At 57.4% G+C, this 17,394-nt stretch overlaps 6 protein-coding genes across 6 annotated transcripts; 5 read left to right on the top strand and 1 right to left on the bottom strand.

Annotated features, from left to right (window-relative positions):
• Positions 1–1,378: 1,378 nt before the first annotated feature.
• J7T54_004435 (uncharacterized protein) lies at positions 1,379–2,340 on the top strand (the record flags this gene model as incomplete). The annotated part of the gene is made up of 2 exons (XM_051504353.1): positions 1,379–1,393; positions 1,498–2,340. 2 exons carry the CDS (start codon positions 1,379–1,381, stop codon positions 2,338–2,340), a joined length of 858 nt encoding a protein of 285 aa, XP_051364264.1.
• Positions 2,341–3,391: 1,051 nt separating this feature from the next.
• On the top strand, positions 3,392–5,251 carry J7T54_004434 (uncharacterized protein; the record flags this gene model as incomplete). Its single annotated transcript, XM_051504351.1, has 2 exons — positions 3,392–3,397; positions 3,455–5,251. The coding sequence occupies 2 exons, from the start codon at positions 3,392–3,394 to the stop codon at positions 5,249–5,251; spliced, it is 1,803 nt and encodes a 600-aa protein (XP_051364263.1).
• A 358-nt stretch (positions 5,252–5,609) lies between these two features.
• J7T54_004433 (uncharacterized protein) lies at positions 5,610–11,374 on the bottom strand (the record flags this gene model as incomplete). The annotated part of the gene is made up of 10 exons (XM_051504350.1): positions 5,610–6,607; positions 6,663–6,753; positions 6,814–6,937; positions 6,999–7,128; positions 7,261–7,382; positions 7,661–8,119; positions 8,174–8,712; positions 10,020–10,606; positions 10,704–11,032; positions 11,079–11,374. The coding sequence occupies 10 exons, from the start codon at positions 11,372–11,374 to the stop codon at positions 5,610–5,612; spliced, it is 3,675 nt and encodes a 1,224-aa protein (XP_051364262.1).
• A 730-nt stretch (positions 11,375–12,104) lies between these two features.
• J7T54_004432 (uncharacterized protein) lies at positions 12,105–12,564 on the top strand (the record flags this gene model as incomplete). The annotated part of the gene is made up of 2 exons (XM_051504349.1): positions 12,105–12,411; positions 12,530–12,564. 2 exons carry the CDS (start codon positions 12,105–12,107, stop codon positions 12,562–12,564), a joined length of 342 nt encoding a protein of 113 aa, XP_051364261.1.
• A 2,414-nt stretch (positions 12,565–14,978) lies between these two features.
• J7T54_004431 (Cyclin-like protein) lies at positions 14,979–15,936 on the top strand (the record flags this gene model as incomplete). Its single annotated transcript, XM_051504348.1, has 2 exons — positions 14,979–15,165; positions 15,254–15,936. The coding sequence occupies 2 exons, from the start codon at positions 14,979–14,981 to the stop codon at positions 15,934–15,936; spliced, it is 870 nt and encodes a 289-aa protein (XP_051364260.1).
• Positions 15,937–16,366: 430 nt separating this feature from the next.
• Positions 16,367–17,153, top strand: J7T54_004430 (pyridoxamine 5'-phosphate oxidase; the record flags this gene model as incomplete). Its single annotated transcript, XM_051504347.1, has 2 exons — positions 16,367–16,400; positions 16,465–17,153. 2 exons carry the CDS (start codon positions 16,367–16,369, stop codon positions 17,151–17,153), a joined length of 723 nt encoding a protein of 240 aa, XP_051364259.1.
• Between the last annotated feature and the right edge of the window lie 241 nt (positions 17,154–17,394).

Here is a 17,394-nt window from a genome sequence, read left to right as displayed (position 1 = left end):
GCCTAGCCGCATCGACAATTGCTGAAATGCCGTGTGCATGATCACGACTCACGAGACTGGTCACTGGGCCATGGCCAAGGTATTGTCGGTCTCCCGCTTGCCCGCCCTCGCCCCTCCGAGCATGGATGATCTACGTACGCTATCGGGGAACGAACACCATCGGGCAACTTCCACCACCCACGCCAACATTCAACTCCCTTGTCTCTTTGGAGCAACTGCACGCGAGCCGCAAGCTTGTACGTGTACTGCGTACTGATACGCACTGCCCAGTAGACACCATGGTGGAGCTGCGCCTATGCGTCGTCTGCAGCAGCAAGACTCATGTCCCCTGTCCCCTTGGACGTCCCAAGTTCCCAACAACATCTCTGCCGCCCCATAGGAGCCCCGGCGGCCTATGGCAGCTCGAAACGGGGGTCTGTGCTCAAACCACTTTCACATACTATTAGTACTCGATTGATGATTGATCGCAGATTTACAGCAGGCATGGACCGACCGCGACATCAAGGGTTCAGTCCTCCCAAGGCTCCCATGGCACACCCTCCCGGGCAAGTTTGCGAGCCGTCCGTCCTTCCACGACCCAACTAGCGTACCTCACTAAAAGTTACATCGGCCAGCTCACGCTTGGCAGCACAGGCTTGGTATCTGCTACGTCCTCTGTCTCCTTCCGTGCATGTCGGATTCTCTGCGAGCAGGCAGTGCAATCACTGCGATGCACACCACGACCAAGTCACTAGTTGCCTGCTACGGGACTTTCCCAAACACCGTACACGAGAATAAAGATAGCTCCCAGGACTCCAGGACAGCGAGCGTTGGTTGGTGAGGCGAAGGCTGGGAATATTCTCTCATCCCCCATGTAGTCTAGTCTACTCACTGACTGACTGGGAGCGTCAGCCCTGCGTGCTCGCAAATTACATCTATGTACTTCACCCCCCGAAAGGAAAGGTGTGGGCATCCCGACAAGAGATCAACTGCAATCGACCGGCCGACCGGCCGATTGACCGAACGGGGCCACCTTTCACCAAACATCTTCGCCTCTTGGACGTGGAACCAGACCTGGATCAACCCTGTTCCCTCGCGGCTTCACTCTACGCAAGCTCCCTCTACCAATTGATGCTTAATTTTGCACGCTGGGCGGGCCAGAGTACATGTACATCATCGTGCCTCGCTGATATCGACAAGGACGAGGTTGCGCACAAGTGACAAGACGCGCCCGTTGATGTTGAGCAAGGACACGAGAAGAGACCCTCCGCTGCCTCGAGTCCCTTGACACTCCCGAGTCCCCGAGTCTGTATTCGTTGTTCACGGGTCAATGCCTAGCAACGGAGCTCTGCAGAAGCTGCCACCGCCCTCGCGTCCCGCCGAATCACATTGATGCTAAATGTCAACACCTGCGGTAAGGCGGTCCCCCGACTGATATCCATTCCCCCCCCCCTCCCCGCCACACACTCTGCAAGACTGCAATGCACGTCTCAAGTACCCATCTGACTCTCTTCCCAGCAAAGGGCCAATCTCGCGCGCATCCGGGACAACCAGAGACGCTCTCGCGCTCGCAAGAGGGAATACCTCCAGGAACTCGAGCAGCGTCTCCGGACATGCGAGCTCCAGGGCATTGAGGCCTCGGCAGAGGTCCAGATGGCCGCCCGCCGCGTCGCGGACGAGAACAGGCTCCTCCGGGAAATGCTGCACGAGCAGGGTGTCGGCGACGACTACATCCTGCACTACCTGCAGCAACAGCAGCAGCACCAACAACAGCCGCCGGGACAGCTCGCCGCACATCCGGACCTCAGTCCTCTCGCGGCAGCACAGCTTCCTGCGGGCGCCGCAGGATCATCTGTGCAGCCGCTCCAGCATCTCCTCGCACCACGACGACCCACGCCCCTGGGATCGAACGCGCCGCATCTCTCGGGGCAGCAGGCGAGCCGCGAGACGTCCATCGCGAGCGCCTCCACGAGTGCCTCCTCGCTGTGGGACGCGACGCCTCCTCAGGCCATACCGTCCGGCTATGGAACGCATCATGTAGGCGTTGGAATGGCCCCTGGCGCAGCCGGCATGGGCAATCCGACCGGCGCTCCCGTGTACGGGACGCCAGTGTACTCAACAGAGATGACGCCTCGACAGGACGCCTATCAGACGCAGCAGCAACAGCATCAGCTGCCGCCGCCGCAACAACAACTACCATCACAGCAGCAGCAGCAGCAACCAACACCACCACCACCACCACCACAGAGATATCCACCGCAGCAGATGCAGCATCTCCCCGGGTCGTCGCTGACCTACACCGATCCGCATGCGCCCTTTCACCCGAGTCAGCGTGAATACGGCGGACTGGGCGGTTATTGATGATCAGGAGGGAGACGCTGGCGGTGATCAAGTCCTCGTACTTGGGCGTGGTTCACCACGACGGCGGGAAAAGAAAAAACACCAGAGGCAATGGCGCGTAGAGCCATGACGCCACGAGAAGCTACGCTTGAAGCTGAGTCAGGGGGGCCCGAGGATACGAGCAGCGACACGGCATATTACGATGTTACGATATTACATGCAACACGTCGATTCGACACAGATCGAGGCGGCTGGTCAAACGATAGGATCACTCCAACCTCAATCACCGCCTCCAGCAGCGCGCAGGAGTCGAGTGAGGGCGATGCTGCAGTGGGCAAGGTCCAGTGCCATCAACAATCTCTCGACCGCCATGGTACAATGATTAATGCCGAAGATGGGTAATCTAGGCGCTATAGGCATTGAAAGGAGCCTGGCGCGTGCGGTATTTTGGGGGGAAGGGGAGGGCGGTGTCTTGTCTTTGTGGGAGTTTGGCACAGCTGGCGTTGGCAGCGTCGACGACGTCTCGAGGCGTTACAGGAGTCGTCTCTTGAAAAAAGGTTCCCATGTGCAAACACACCTTGGCAAAGGAAGCCGCGCAACGTTATTCGGTGTTCGAGGAACGGAGATTATCACAGCCGCACCACACATGTATGGTGTATGTGATGGACACATGGGCCTTGCTTGTCTCCATAGGACTTGGCCCCTGATTCATTCAAAAAGAATACTTTGTCGAACAGCAGCATCGGAGGAGCCTTGGCGGATGTAGACCGTGACAAAGGCTCTCTGCCTCTTTGTGAAGCACCGACGCCAGCTCCCTGAACAAAGGTCCTCGAAACAGTGGCAAGCACTGGCCGAGATGGCCTTATTCATTGTCGACGAACAAACAGTGTCAATCGGTTGCACCGCTGGGACAAGCATAAATAACAATTGGCAAGCCGCCGCCTCTCATGGGGTACAGCAACACAACAAGCAACGATCCCACGTCCCTCCGCGACAAATCGAATATCTTGATTTTCCATCGCCTCGTCGGCCACCAGACTACCCAGTCTACCAGCTTTTCGCATTCAAGACCATGCCTGTAAGAACCCCCATCCCTCTTGTGCTCCATGCACACTGATGACTAACGTGAGACCAGCCCAAGAAGCGCGAGGCATCATCATCCACTGCCACAGGCGGCAGCGCGAAGAGAGCTCGTAACGCCACCAGCTCCGGTGCCAGCAGCAGCAGCAGCGTCACGACAGCAGAGGAACCACGAGCCCGTGGCTGGCTCGACGAGCACAGTGTCATCATCGACGGCAGCAGGAGGACCCGCCGCGAGACGAGGTCGACCGCAGGCGAGCACGCCCTACTGCTGGCCGAGAGGGCCCGCCAGAAGCAAGAAAGACGCGTTCGTATCGCCAGGCAGAACAGCTTGAGACGAGCCAGGTCAGGTCGTATGACCGGGGGTCAAGCACCAAGGGTTCGGAGTCGGTCACCTCCCCAGCTGCAGCCAGCTCCCCATCTTGAGCCAGCACCCCAGCTCCAGCGGGCTCCTCATCTTCAAAAAGCTCCCCCGCTTTGGCAGACCCCTAACCGCTCCATGCAATCTCCCCACCGCACGCCAGCGCAACTCTCTGGCGCGCTCGCTATAGCGACTGGTTCCGCACAGGCGCACCGAGGAGGAGCCCAGGCCACCTCGCCCTTGGCCCTCCAGCCCGTCCAAACACTGCGAGATTCTCCAGAGCAGTCGTTCCAACGCACGCAGAACCCGCTGCCCACATGGCGCACACCTGCTGGCTCAGCTGCGCGCGCGCCGCCTGCCCGTACGCCCTTCCTCGGCGAGCACGTGGCGAACAACTCTTCGTTCGGCCTGCCTTCCTTTGATCCAGCCACGCCGACACTCGGCAACGACAGCACAATGGTGCTCTCGTCGCCTCACCCGATACCAGACACGCCAGCCAATGGCCCATCCTCGCCTCCAAGCGCAGAGACCCCGGCAGCGGGTACGCTTGGGCCCGCCTCGGGTTCAGGAAGTCGGAGCGTCAGGGGGCTCCGCGGTAGCATACGCGGCAGGCCACAGCCCAACCTTCGCCGCGAGACTCTCGAAAGGTCGGCCCGCGGAACGGGCACGGAACGTCATAGTCCGCCAAGCCTGTCCCGCTTTCGCCCCAGCCTTGCAGGCTCCTTCAGAGCATCGCAGGGGGTCAACAGCACGCCGACCCCGATGGTTTCCTCCCTCTCCTCCTCGCGAGCAGGTCCTGCCTCCACTCGGACACCGCAAGCGGATCCAGATATGACGTTTGGCTCGCTCTTCACGGCGACAACGCCGCGCGTCTCTGCCGGGCGTGACTGGTGGCTTGGTCAGTCCAGTGCCCTCACACCAACGCCTGCCAACCCAGGCCAGGCCGATAACCTCCCCAGCAGCCGTGAGGCCAGGGCTTCAGGTCGTAGCCGTAGGAGTAGAGCGCCACGGAGGACCTTGCCGAGGCGAGAGGCTACCAGGAGCCCAGGCGGTACCGTAATGATCAATGGCGATGACGATGGGAGTACTACAAACAGCAACACCGACAGTGATGAGGACGAAAACGAGGACGAGGACGAGCAGACCCCCTACGCGGGCGCCTTGAGTTCCGGTGGATTTCGCAACCGCCAGCAGACGCCTGGGCCAGCTCCGACAACCGAGCAGACGGACGAGCAGCGGGCGCGACTCGCGGCGGTGGAAGCGACTCTCAACGCTGCAGAGGAGGGCACCTTTAATTTTCCTCGTACCATGCGGCACTTGAACAGCAGCCGTCTTCCCGCTCTGCAACCGCCGCGGGCCAGGCCTGTCGCACCAGCAGCGCCTTCGCTGGATGGTATCAACTCGATCCTCGAGCAGATCAGGTCGTCGCGACGACCTGGGGACAGAGACGACGAGGACAAGGCCGAGGCCGAGGAGGCAACGCTTGAGTAGGCTCCGAGACCATGGACGCAGAAGCAGGTGGTGGGCTGACGAGTGGATTGTAGGTGAGCCCGAGGAGTGATCTCGAGGATGCGTATTCGGGGTCGATTGGGGCCATGGTCGTCTTGCATGTTTGTCGTTCACGCGGGTTGAGGCGTTTTGGTTGACTGGTCTTCCCGTTTGGATGCTTGCCAGGGGAAAAGAAAGATGTACGAGCGTGTTGCTTCTCAGTGTAGAGGTGCCGCTCGGGGCTGCCAGAAGAACAATAATGTTTTGATTTGAATACCAACTCCTTACTTCCGAATGGGGACCTCTGTCGTCTGTGCATGTGTGTCCTTCTATTGTACACCCCATGATTCATCCTCCACGCTCACAAGAAGTAGTCCGCCACCGGCTTCTTGGCCGGCATGCCCCGCGAGTCCTGCGGCGCCGCCTGAAAGACCCTGTACCGCCTGGCCGGCCCATTGCCCAGGCCGCCGCCGTTCTCCAGCATGGGCGGCTTACTCCGGCCGACGTCCCCGTTGCTCCGCGAGAAGATGCCGGTGCCCGTGTCGTCCTCGGACAGCTCCAGCACTGCCGCCACGTTGCCGCATCGGTAGCAGTAGTTGGGCGCGGACCACACCGTGACAATGGACGCGTCGAACATCTCCTTGAAGCCCTCCATGACCAGCTGGTGCGCGCGCGCAATCAAGCTCAAGTCGTTCGTGTGGTTGAAGGCCTTGACAATATCCGCTCCAAACAGGAACCCAGCTCCGCGCGGCGAGAGGCCCCAGCCGTCAATCTCGTCCGGATCGGACCACAGCAGATCACACATGGCGCCCTCGTGGGGGACTTCTTGCTTTCGATCAATCAATCTGATCTTATCAATCGTGTCGATCAACGGGCTCAGTCCACCGTGGACGCACAGGACCGCGCCCGTCGGGTTGCCGACGGTGCCTCCGCTGGATCCGGACGCACCGGAGCCTGGTGGTCCCGTCCTGTCTGCGGGAACCCCGTTGGCGCTCGACGAGCTGTCCGGTCGTTGCCGGTGCCTCTGGCGCGAGAAGCGGCTGAGGGTGCCGCCGCTCTGGTCGCACACCTCAATTTCGACGTCCTCGTCGATCGGCTCCATGGTCGACGACAGGGTGCTCGATGCGCCGAGGACAATGGCTCCCAGCGCGAGGTAGTCAAAGACGTCGCAGCAGTACCGCCACACATTGGCGCTGCCGTACTTGCGGTTGCACTCGTCGTAGAAGCCGTATACTTGTGTAATCTGTCGTGATTCGTGGTTGCCGCGGATCAAGGTCATGCGGTCGGGGTATCGAACTTTAAGGCAGAGGAGGAGGAGAAAGGTTTCGAGAGAGTAGAACCCACGGTCGACAAAGTCGCCTGCCGTCTGGTTAGCCTCTTGGGGGTGTAGATGCCGCGGGCGGGCGAGACGAACCCATGAAAAGGTAGTTTGTGTCGGGGACGTCGCCCCCAACGCGAAAGAGCTCCATGAGATCGTGGAACTGTCCGTGAATATCGCCGCAAATCTACATCCCATCAGCTCAGCCCCCAACGTCTCCATGCCCGTCGCTGCCGCCAATGCGTACCGTCACGGGTGCCGTCACCGTCACGACGTTGCCCTCCTCGATGAGGAGTTCTCGTGCCTTGTGGCATATTTCGCGAACCTGCGACTCGGGGATCGGTCGGCACGAGCGCAGCTGCGCAATGGCCCTGCAAAGCATCCATGTCAGTCTGCGTGCGCACGGCCGTGCAACAAGAGCGTCTGTCTCACTTGTCAAGGTCGCTCATGGTGGAGAGCGTCTGTGTGTGTTGGACAGTCGCAGCACCAGCCCGCGCGTGCTCGACGTCAGTGTCCAGGAGATGATGTCCTTCACAACATGTCGCGCGCGATCCGACGACGACTGTTACGCGCGTGAGAGTCTCCCTCGGTCTATGGGGATACTGTGCACGTGTGGTAGTCTACTGTCGAGTAAATGGTGCTTGTTGGAGATGAATGTCGGTCGCGTGCCCGTTGGATGAAGGACTCAAATCACGAATGCGCATGCAGATGTGGCTGATGCCCCTCCAGCCGCATTCTGCGTTGGGGTTGGTCTCGAGGGAGCCGACGTCGGGACTCGGAGCCGGACTTTCTCCGACAGGGACAAACACCAAGCGTCTGAGATACATGTACGAGCCGTCTTGCGTCAACACTTCACTTCGCCTAGGAAATCCCCGACAGGGCTTGGACTGCCTTGAGGCTGTGTATTCAGTCTCCGGCTTTCACTACGCGACAGTGGCTCCTGTCTCAGGGCTGATTTCCATTGTCCGACAATGGCTTTGGCTCGACCATCGTGACCCGGAGTCCACAATCATTGAAATATATCCAGGGGAAAGTCGCTTGCGAGCTTGGTGTATCCAGCAACGTTTGGATGCAGCCCATCGCCCGAGTCATACTCTGGCACCAGAGTATCCCCGTCGCCAATCCACGCGGCAAAGTCCACCACATGGTCAAAGACGCCACTTGTCAGGACCCAAGCATTGACCTTGTTGCGCGTGACCTCGCGGGCCGGGTCGTGGTACCCGTTCCCGCGGAATTGTGTGATTGTCGCCCCAATCGTGGCATAGCCTGCGGTCTTGATGTCGCCGACAATTTTCGTGTAGGCCTCGATGAGGTCTTCGTACAGCGTCTCCTGCGTAGCAGCGTCGGTCTGGCTTGGGCCAATGTCATTGACGCCTTCGAAAATCATGACATATTCTGTGCCCTGTTGCTCCAGAGCATCTCGTTCATATCGAGTGGTTAGTGGTGGACCCAGCCCGCCAGATAGCACAGCATTCCCTCCAGCAGCTTTGTTGTTGACGGCAATGTTTTCGATCCCTTCGTCGCGCATCCGGGCCAATAGGAGATTCGGCCATCTGTGGTGTATTCATTAGTCAATCTCTTCACAAACGTGATGACATTCATATTACCTGTTGTTTTCATTGTCAGTACTGCCCCGACCATCCGTTATGCTGTCACCAAGAATGATGAGAGATGACGTTGTCCGGGGTTTCCAAGCCTCGATAGCACTTGCAAAGTACCAGTGGTTCGTCATTTCCCCGCTGATAGAGGTGGCATTGGTACCGCTTCCCCGTTGCATCCACGACGTTGTGCGGCTGCCAGGATGACCTGTGATAATGCTACCACTCTGGCCTTTTTCGAGGTAAAGACTGAGAGCAACGATGGTTTCCGCATCGACGCTGAAGTCAATGGGGTCCGAATAGACTTCCTCCCCGGGTGGAATCGTCACAGAGCTTTGACCAGCAAAGGTCAGCCCACGCGTAGTCTTGGGGTCAATCTCCCCAACTCCGGCCAGCCCATTCTCAGGCAACGCGATAGTAGCCTCGGTAATGGGCAGAGGGCTCTGGCCAAGGACATTGGACAGCTGGACGCGGATTTGTTCAGCATCGAGTGACACCTGGAAGGTTTGACGGAGTGTGGAGTTGACAAACTGCCCGTCGTTTTCATTCTGCCACATGTGAGCATCATGTCCTCGCTGATGGCAATTTGGTTGATCTTACAAATGGCGGCGGAGGGAGATTGTATGGCTCGACAACTTGTTGCATGGACGTCCAACTGAGGACCCAGTGGCTTGCACACGCACGTGGACGCGAGACCACGGCAGCCAGAGATTGGCTACATAGTAGCAGGGAAAAGACTGTGGAAAACCGCATCTTGAACGGAGAGACCCAAGAGATCGGCGGCAGCACGAGTTGACTGTATGACAGCAGGCCGCCTCAACTGTGTATGTCGAGGACCTCGGCTGCTTTATCCAACACAGGCAAGGGACAGACTCGGGACATCAGCTTCATCCCCGCCATTGACATCGGCACTTGTGCTTTTGTTGACTTTTCCGGTACTTTTGGACGCGGGGGGAGCGTCTCCGGGTCTCTTGGACCAGCAGAGCAAAGCCCGCTGGCAGTAAGAGGCCATGCGCGAACAGGACCCCAGTCCCAGCTGAGGATGGCTCAAGCCTGAATGCTCGCCTAGAACCAATATCATTTTAGGCTTAAGTGATCTGCTTTCTGCTTTGTTTAACTGTCAATACGCAACTACGTTATAACGTAAATGGGGTTTGTCGGTTGAATGGAAAAAATGCGTACCGAGAGCCGTTTTAGCCTAAAACACACGTACCATGCATCAATATCATGAGCATGATGATGCACATCGCGATTTCGTTCTCGTCGACATCGGCAATTGCTTGCCAGGTATTGCAAATATAATCTATGTTGACAATTGTAGTCATGCTGATAGCTAGGGAGCTAGGAACACATGATGACTAACAATGGTGAGCAGTGGCTTCATATTTCTATATATGGTTCTATACTCAGCATGTCTCGGTACAGGATTGTTCTGATCCCACTCATTGCCCGAGGTGGCGCGGATATGCCTCTCGTTCACGGCGCGCTGATGATTGGGAAAGAATAGCCGAGATCAGGCCTCTCTTGTACACACGCGGTCGTCAAGTATATCTGCTGCGAGCACGTATAGTCGACCCGGATCTATAAAAACACCAGGGAATTGGCATCAGTGCCAGCGCCACGAACTCTAACAAGCTCGTGGCCCAGTCGATCCCCAGAGTCTCATACACTTTTCATCATGTCAGTCTTCAAGCTCCAAGAGGGCAAAGAAGACAAGTACCTACTCTGTATTGTGAATAGGGGAAACGCCGCTGCAAAGCTGTATCGAGCTAGCGTATTGGCACTAGCAGCGCTTGCGACAATTTTTCCCGGATATGTGTCTGACATGTACTGAATCGTGACCACAAACACGCACAGGTTGCCCCATGCAAATGGGATCATGGCGGCAGCCGTCCAGGCGAACCAAAACAGTCCCACTGGCAGTCCCACGCTTCCGAGCATCGCAGGGAACAAGCGCAGCTCGGGGGGGCACCTCGTGCGACGCATATGTCTGGGCCTTCTTTCTGTAGAGCAGGGTGTCGCAGAGGATGATGGTGACGAGACCGAGAAGGCAGCCAATGACGATGGACAGGAAGACGAGACCAGAGTGCTGCAGTGGAAAGCCATAGACACGGGCGAAAGTATATGGAACTCCTGCAAAGAAGCTGAAAAGTGTCCCAAACTCGGCTGACACGTACAAGGCAATCATGCCGACAATGGGCTCGGCTACGAGCATGTGCACCGACCGTACCAGCGCAATGGTCACGAATTCGCTAAATTTTGGTCGCGAGATGGACGTCTTGGCGGCGCCTTTTTGCTTGTTTGACTTTCCAACCGCTCGCTCTTGGATGAGATGGTGCATGGTTTCTTTCGTAAAGGCCATGATGACAACGCAAAAGGCTGCCAGGAAGAGCAACGTCCATTGTGTCCAACGCCAGCTCTTGTTGACGACGAGGAACGAGCCTATGACAGGGCTACAGATGTCAGCGGCTGGATAGATGGCAACAGAATGAATAGCATACCCCAAGCCAGGACCCAGAGAGGGCATGAGAATGAAAACCGCAGACGGTGGACCGCGCGCTCTTGGCGCAAAGAGATCCCGAAAGGGAGCCCGCCGCCGTGGCCAGCACGGACGCCCAGCAGAAGCCTGCCATGAACCGCAGAAAGCACAGGGCTCCAAAGTTGTGCGTGAAGCCGGCGCCGAGCGGGACAGTACTCAGGTACACGGGGTGTCTCCCTACAGTCTCTGACAGTGGGCTGCCCACGATAGAGCGGAGACCAAGGGCGACGACATAGAGCGAGAGTGGCGGGAGGGCGACCGGACTCGAGACGTGGAATTCGTCCATGATTTGCGCGCGTGCGGGACTCATGATGGAGGTTCCGATGGAGCTGTTTGACGGGGGCCATCATCAGCGGTATGTTGAGACTGACTGACTCGAAGCAGCTGGGATCACCTACGCAAGTAGAGCACTGGACGACAACATGGCGGTTGACGCGACGGAAGTGAATCATCGAGGGGATGTCTATGTGCATCAGGACCATGATGAGAAGTTCTGCTGAGACCTGGTCGAGCTGGCCAGCGGAACGACGCCCGGGGATGGAAGCATCGGCGTGTCGTTCATCGTCGAGCAGACATCGTGTCTCCAGCTGCGCATTGTCCAAGGCATTGTCGCGAATGTTTTGATTGATGTACAGGGCGAAATCGGGCAGATCATGGAGGGCTTTTTCCATGGCAGAGCGCTGTGAGACCAGGTTTCTCGATCCTGTTATTGGTCATCGAGCAGCGTGAGAGGCTAACACGATGGTTAAGCACAGTCATAGTGAGTGACTGGTCATTGCTCAGGTTTGATGTGTGACGATGCTAACCACAAGTTTATTATGGTGGGTGCCTACAAGCGGACAAATGATCTGCTGGTGGCTTTTGGTTTCTCGAAGCCAATATCCAAGGTATTTAGGTAGTTTGCTAATTCCCCGAGGCAAAGAGGCCGTGTCCAAGCATATGAGAAACAGGAGCTAAGACTCATAAGGTTTATTATGGTCAATACAGTCATTTTTACTACGAATTCGACTGATGTATTGTGAAAACAAGTGAATCGTACCAGGTAGGTAGGTAGTTGGCGTTAAGTTGATCACCAGTACCTGTGCCTACCCTATACCAAAGCCCGCCCGCCGCGATTACGGTGCGTAATCATCCGGGGTCGTCCGTCTATGACCGTCGCGACTTTACGCATCTTCAACAACGGCGCAAAGAATTTTTTTTAGCAGCACCTTAGGCAGCCGCCACACCCTGCGGTGCGAGGACCATGGTTATTTCCAGGCATTGTGAGTTGCGCTGACACACAATGAGCTCGGCGACAATCACATTGACACCTTTTTTTTCCCGCAGGCTGACAGAGCCATCGAACACGACGACGACAACGACGACGACGCCATGCCACCCCACCTCCATCCCCGGTCCCGAATGACCTCGTCACTTTTTGCATCGACGCTCGTCGCCTGCTTCTTTGTCGTGGCGCTTCCACATATGCTGCCGTGCCCCGTCCCCGCCAAGAAGTTTGCCGACGGACAGGTCATGGTGGACGAGAACGGGAGGAGGAAGGTCTACCGCCGGCGCGAGAGCCCAGACGAAGCCAAGAGCGGCATTGTACAGTTTGGTGAGGATATTGAGAGCGGGAAAGCGGTCAAGAGAGAGTGTCCGGTCCCACGGCCGGGCGGCATGCTCGGCGAATGGTTGGGATTCCACAGCGAGAACGGCACAGAGTCAAGAGGTGCGAACGGTCATAATAATGCTAGGTGACAATGTGGAATCAGAGACACCCAAGATCCAAGTACCGAAAGCTCGACACGGTTGTGTGGTTGTGATGAGGATGCCTCGTGAAGATGCAGAGCGCGTGCAGGACGAAGCCGTGCTTCTGGCATAGTCACCGCCAGGACGCGAGTCGGTGCTCGGGAACTCAATGGCAGTGCGCTTTGGCTATTCTGCTTCGCTTTGTCTCTAGCGAGTCACGAAATGGCGTAGCTGAGGCAAGACTTGTCGCAGACGGAGAGTATGCTTCACGTAGACGTGCATCGGCAGCGCAACGCATCACGGAAAACTACCGCACTCCGATGCCGCGTAGCAACGCTCCACTTCAGATGGTCAGCATTAGCAAAGCCGCGACTTGTCAGTTGTGCAGCTCAGCTGCAGTGTACGGAGTACAAATAGGTTGTATATGTTGCTATTCCGGCCCATCCAGCCTCTTCGAAGTAGTGTCTGGCTGTCATTTCAGTGTCTTGCTACCGCTCCTGGGTGTGTTCAGCACGCCTCGGAACAAACGCGCATGCATTGAATATGTATACACTCCGTACATACAATCGTTATACGTGCTACGTACACGTGCCTAGCATCCGCCCAGGCTAGGCCATCAATTGATCATTACGAGTACCCTCGGTTTGCATGGGCCTCCTCCAGAGGGATCCACGATTCGTCCGCAGCAATGCAATGCAGCAGCAGCACTACCGTACGCCCAGAAAGGGGAACATGCCCTGAATCCTCGGGCGCATATCGCATTTTGCACCATGCAAGGTCCGACGGGACAGCATGCGAATGGCTTCTGCTCCTGATCCACACGCTCCATTAAAAGTTACTGGGCCAAGAAGGGCCACACAATTTTACGAGGCAGTCTTAATTTATTTATTCGTCTACCAAAGTCGGCACAGGTGAAGTCGGTGTGTGCGCGTCTTGGCATATGGTACTGGAAATGACGACAGATTCACGAGGCCTCATTCGGATGTCCATAATCATGCCCCTTCTCACAGCCACCTCTGCAAATGCTCGACGGGGATCAGTGATCCATGCTAATATGCCGTGAACAAGGCAGCCATTCCGACGCTGTACACGAACGCCTTCTGCGGAAGAGCATCAACCCCCGACGTCACTGCACCGTCGAGGCATGCAGATCTGATGATGATGATGGGCCTTCAATGCACATCAATGTGCTGCTTGTCGCGGAACGGAAAGCTGTCACGAGATCTACTCAGGGTCCTGGCTCATGGGTACGTAGTCAGCATCAGCAATGAGCCAGGATGGAGTTGAAGATGGTAATTATTTTCGGCCCTCCAGAATTTGACGCTATGCTGACCGCGCTGCTCGTGGTGGAGGGCGAGCGTCATTATTCAAACTCTGACGACCTAGGAACAGAACCGGCGCACTGAACGGGGATTAATTAGGGTCGCACTTGTAGCTACCGGCTTGGCGAGACCTCGCTCGATCGATGCAACCGTCCATCTGCCGTGCCTCTTTTCTAATTTCTGTGCTTTGAGTTTGGTTCCAGACCGACGAGAACCTGCCTGCCTGCATGTGAGTGAGTCGATAATGATGCACTAGTCTAGTTGCTGCCGCTGCATGTCTGACCGACGAACGCATTTAATTCATGCCTGAAACTAAGGTAAGGAGCCCCGTCCCTCAGCTACGCCAAGTCCAGTCAGCCCAAGCTGGCCAAGCCAAGCCCCGGTGAGATCAGATAGGTGAGCACTAAAAGAAGTGAGATCTGCCTCTGCTGGGCTAACTACTTGTAGCCGGGGCATGCAACCCCAAGTCCCCTCATTGCTCAATGCAGTGTCGGGAAATAGCGGTCAGACAGTGCTGGCAGGTCAGTACGTAGCAGCAGCCAAGAGACATATGCTTGAGCCATGTCCAGTTTCTCAGTTTCTCGAGGGTACGGGTACAGGAGCCAGCCTCCGAATACTGGTCTGACGTTGACATTCGAAAAGAAACAGGGCCGGACCATGAACAGATCTGCTGTGCAGCCTGCGCTTCTAAAACAAGGAACGGGGGGGACCATGCATGCCTGGGCCTCCAGGCGGCTGAGCTCCCCCCTGATGATTAGGGGTCCCCCACTCCAGTCTTGGGCCCTGGGCTTGGCTAGACCGGGCTTCCAGGCCAGGGCCCAACCAGTATTCGTGTTTTCACCTCCATTTCCTCCCGGGTGCTGTCTCGGTGCTACTCGAGGGCACAATATGTATGACAGCAGCACACCCACCACCCCTTGAGTTACGTACCGCTATTTACAGTCAGTCGCGGATGATCTGTATATATTCGAATATAGCTCCCTCTGTCCTCCTTTACCCAGTCTACCAACCGTTGTTGCTGCTCGCGTGCTTCACACAGTCACTCGTTCATCGCCAATTCACCATACCTTACACCATCGACCGATCAGCTAGCTAGCTCGACGGATGTAAACTCGAGAAATACACTATACCCGCCTGGCCAAAACATGAGAGCGACCTCTTCCTCCTTTCGACGAGCAGAAGACAAACTTCGAGACACAGTCTACAGCAGCGGCCAGCGACCAAGATGATGCGCCAGAGCGAGAAGAGACAGGGCCGTATGCCGCCATCAGAGGAGGAGGACGATGGCCACAGCTACTTCACATATCGCCCTCTGTCCAACCTACCGACACCACCGCCAAGCTCCCGCGAATCATCCTCTACCCTCGACTACGACGTGCACGAGGGCGATCCCGAACTCGCCAAGTTCAAAGGTGCGTTTTCCTGACCTGGTCCGAGAAACTCCCATGTGTCGTCAGGTATCCTATTTTCAATAGTGCTGAGCTAACAAAGCCTGCCCAGGCCCCGCTATCCATCTCGTCAACCTCATACCCTCGTCGGCCTCGCTCGCCGACGCCTCCGTCCCCCTGGTCCAGGCCCTTCTCGCCCGCTGCCACCTCCCGCTCGAGACCATCGCCCTGGCCGTTTGCATCCTCGACGCCCTTGACGCGCGCTTTGCCCGTCACTGGCGGGTCTCCTGCCCTCTCGCCACACCAAAGCAGAGCAAGCGCCACACCCTACCGCCTAGCCCGCACACCGCGCAGCTGCTGCACATTGACTCGGTCGCGCCCGAGATCATCGTCCTCTCGGCGCTGGTGGTGGCCGCCAAGTTCACCGAGGATCCGCAGGAGAGCACGCGCTACTACGTCGACCGCTGGGGCCGCGGCCAGTGGACGGCGGCCCAGCTCAACGCGACGGAACGCTGCATCATGGAGTCGCTCAACTACCGGCTCATGCCGCTCACGGAGGACGCGTGCATTGCAGACGCCATGGTGGACATGCAGCTCGCGGGCCGGCAGCAGTGCCAGAGCAGCTGGGACCAGAGGCAGCTCACGCCGCCCGAGAGCTGCGGCGAGGATGAAGAGGAGGAGGACGTGGCTGCCACCGTGTTTGTTCCCGCGCACAGCCGGGCCAAGACGATGGTGACGGTTGGCGTGACGGCCTTCGACTTTGATGCATCCGACGTGGCGACGCCACTGGCTTGATTTTTTTCTCTCGGGGTTTGGACTTTTCCTTTCATCATCTGGCATGGCAGGCATGGCGTTTGGCAGTGTTTATGATATCCATCGGTTGTTCGTGTAGTACATCTTCCCTGATCTGGAAGGGAAGCTGGTAGTATAATTGCTGTGCACAATATAAAGCGACCTTCGTTCATCAATACCTCAACCCTTATATCACATCGCAGGACGAAACTGTTAGCAAGAAGAGCCGACACTATTTACGCGCGGGGCTTACCTTCTAGATTAGGGGAGGTATAGGGTAGACCACAAATCGCCAGCCTGCTAGCATCATCGATGTTCTGACAAACGAGCCGCCTCAGCCTCACAAACCCCAACATCACTGAATGTGGTAATCCCAATGCTGAGAACACCGATTTGTATTCTCTCCTCGCGACGCAGCCTTCATTCCACAGCCATGGCTCTCCACTCGGAATCGTCCAAGCTCATCTGTACGTCGACGGCCATCATGCCCGACCCCCCCCCCTCCAGCTCACACTCACACTGAACGACCAGTCGCCCCCTCGGGCTCCGACCAGAACCAGCAGGCACCCCAATTCACGAGAGCCACTCTCTCCGTCGGGGACCTAGATCTATCCTCGCCGATCAACCAGTTCCACACCTGGTTCGCCCAGGCGCAGGCGTCCAACGCCACCCCCCACGCCGAGGCCTGCGCGCTGTCGACGGCTGAGCTGCCCTCGGGCCGGGTGACCAGCCGCATGGTCTACCTCAAGGAACTCGACGCGGCGGGGGGTTTCGTCGTGTACAGCAACTGGGGTACGAGCCGGAAGAGCAAGGACGTGGCCACCAACCCGCACGTCAGCCTGCTCTTCTGGTGGGAGACCCTCCAGCAGCAGGTCCGCGTCGAGGGCACGGCGTCCCGGCTGCCGCGCGCGGAGAGCCAGAAGTACTACGACACCCGCGTGCGGGGCTCGCGCATCGGTGCTTGGGCGAGTCGGCAGAGTGAGGTGCTGCAGCCGCAGGATGAGCAGGACGATGGGCGGAAGCAGCTCGAGGGCTGGGTGAAGGAGTACGAGGACAAGTTCGAGGGGCAGGAGGCCATTCCCGTGCCTGAGTTCTGGGGTGGCCTACGTGTCGTGCCGGAGCGGGTCGAGTTCTGGCAGGGCCGGGAGAGCAGGCTTCACGATCGATTCGAATATGTCAAGGACGGTGACAAGTGGACGCTGCAGAGGCTGAGTCCGTAGACTGTAGTGGAACCTGACCTGGACACAGACAACACCACACAAGACATACACACACACATACATACATACACGCCAAACGCACAGATAATAAACCGTGATATTAATGGTAAACATAGTCAACGCCGTCAACGTACATATAACGTACGGATGCTCCTGAACAACGCCATGCACAACGTCGCCGTTGGATCTTTATGGTAGGTATCAATCAAAAACACAATCTCGAACATCTAGTTTTCTTTCC

This window comes from Emericellopsis cladophorae, assembly GCF_022114955.1.
Source record: "Emericellopsis cladophorae strain MUM 19.33 chromosome Unknown NODE_8_length_656085_cov_119_647849, whole genome shotgun sequence".
Taxonomy (NCBI): domain Eukaryota; kingdom Fungi; phylum Ascomycota; class Sordariomycetes; order Hypocreales; family Bionectriaceae; genus Emericellopsis; species Emericellopsis cladophorae.
Note: the sequence above shows the minus strand (reverse complement) of the source record. Positions and strands in the feature narration are given on the sequence as shown.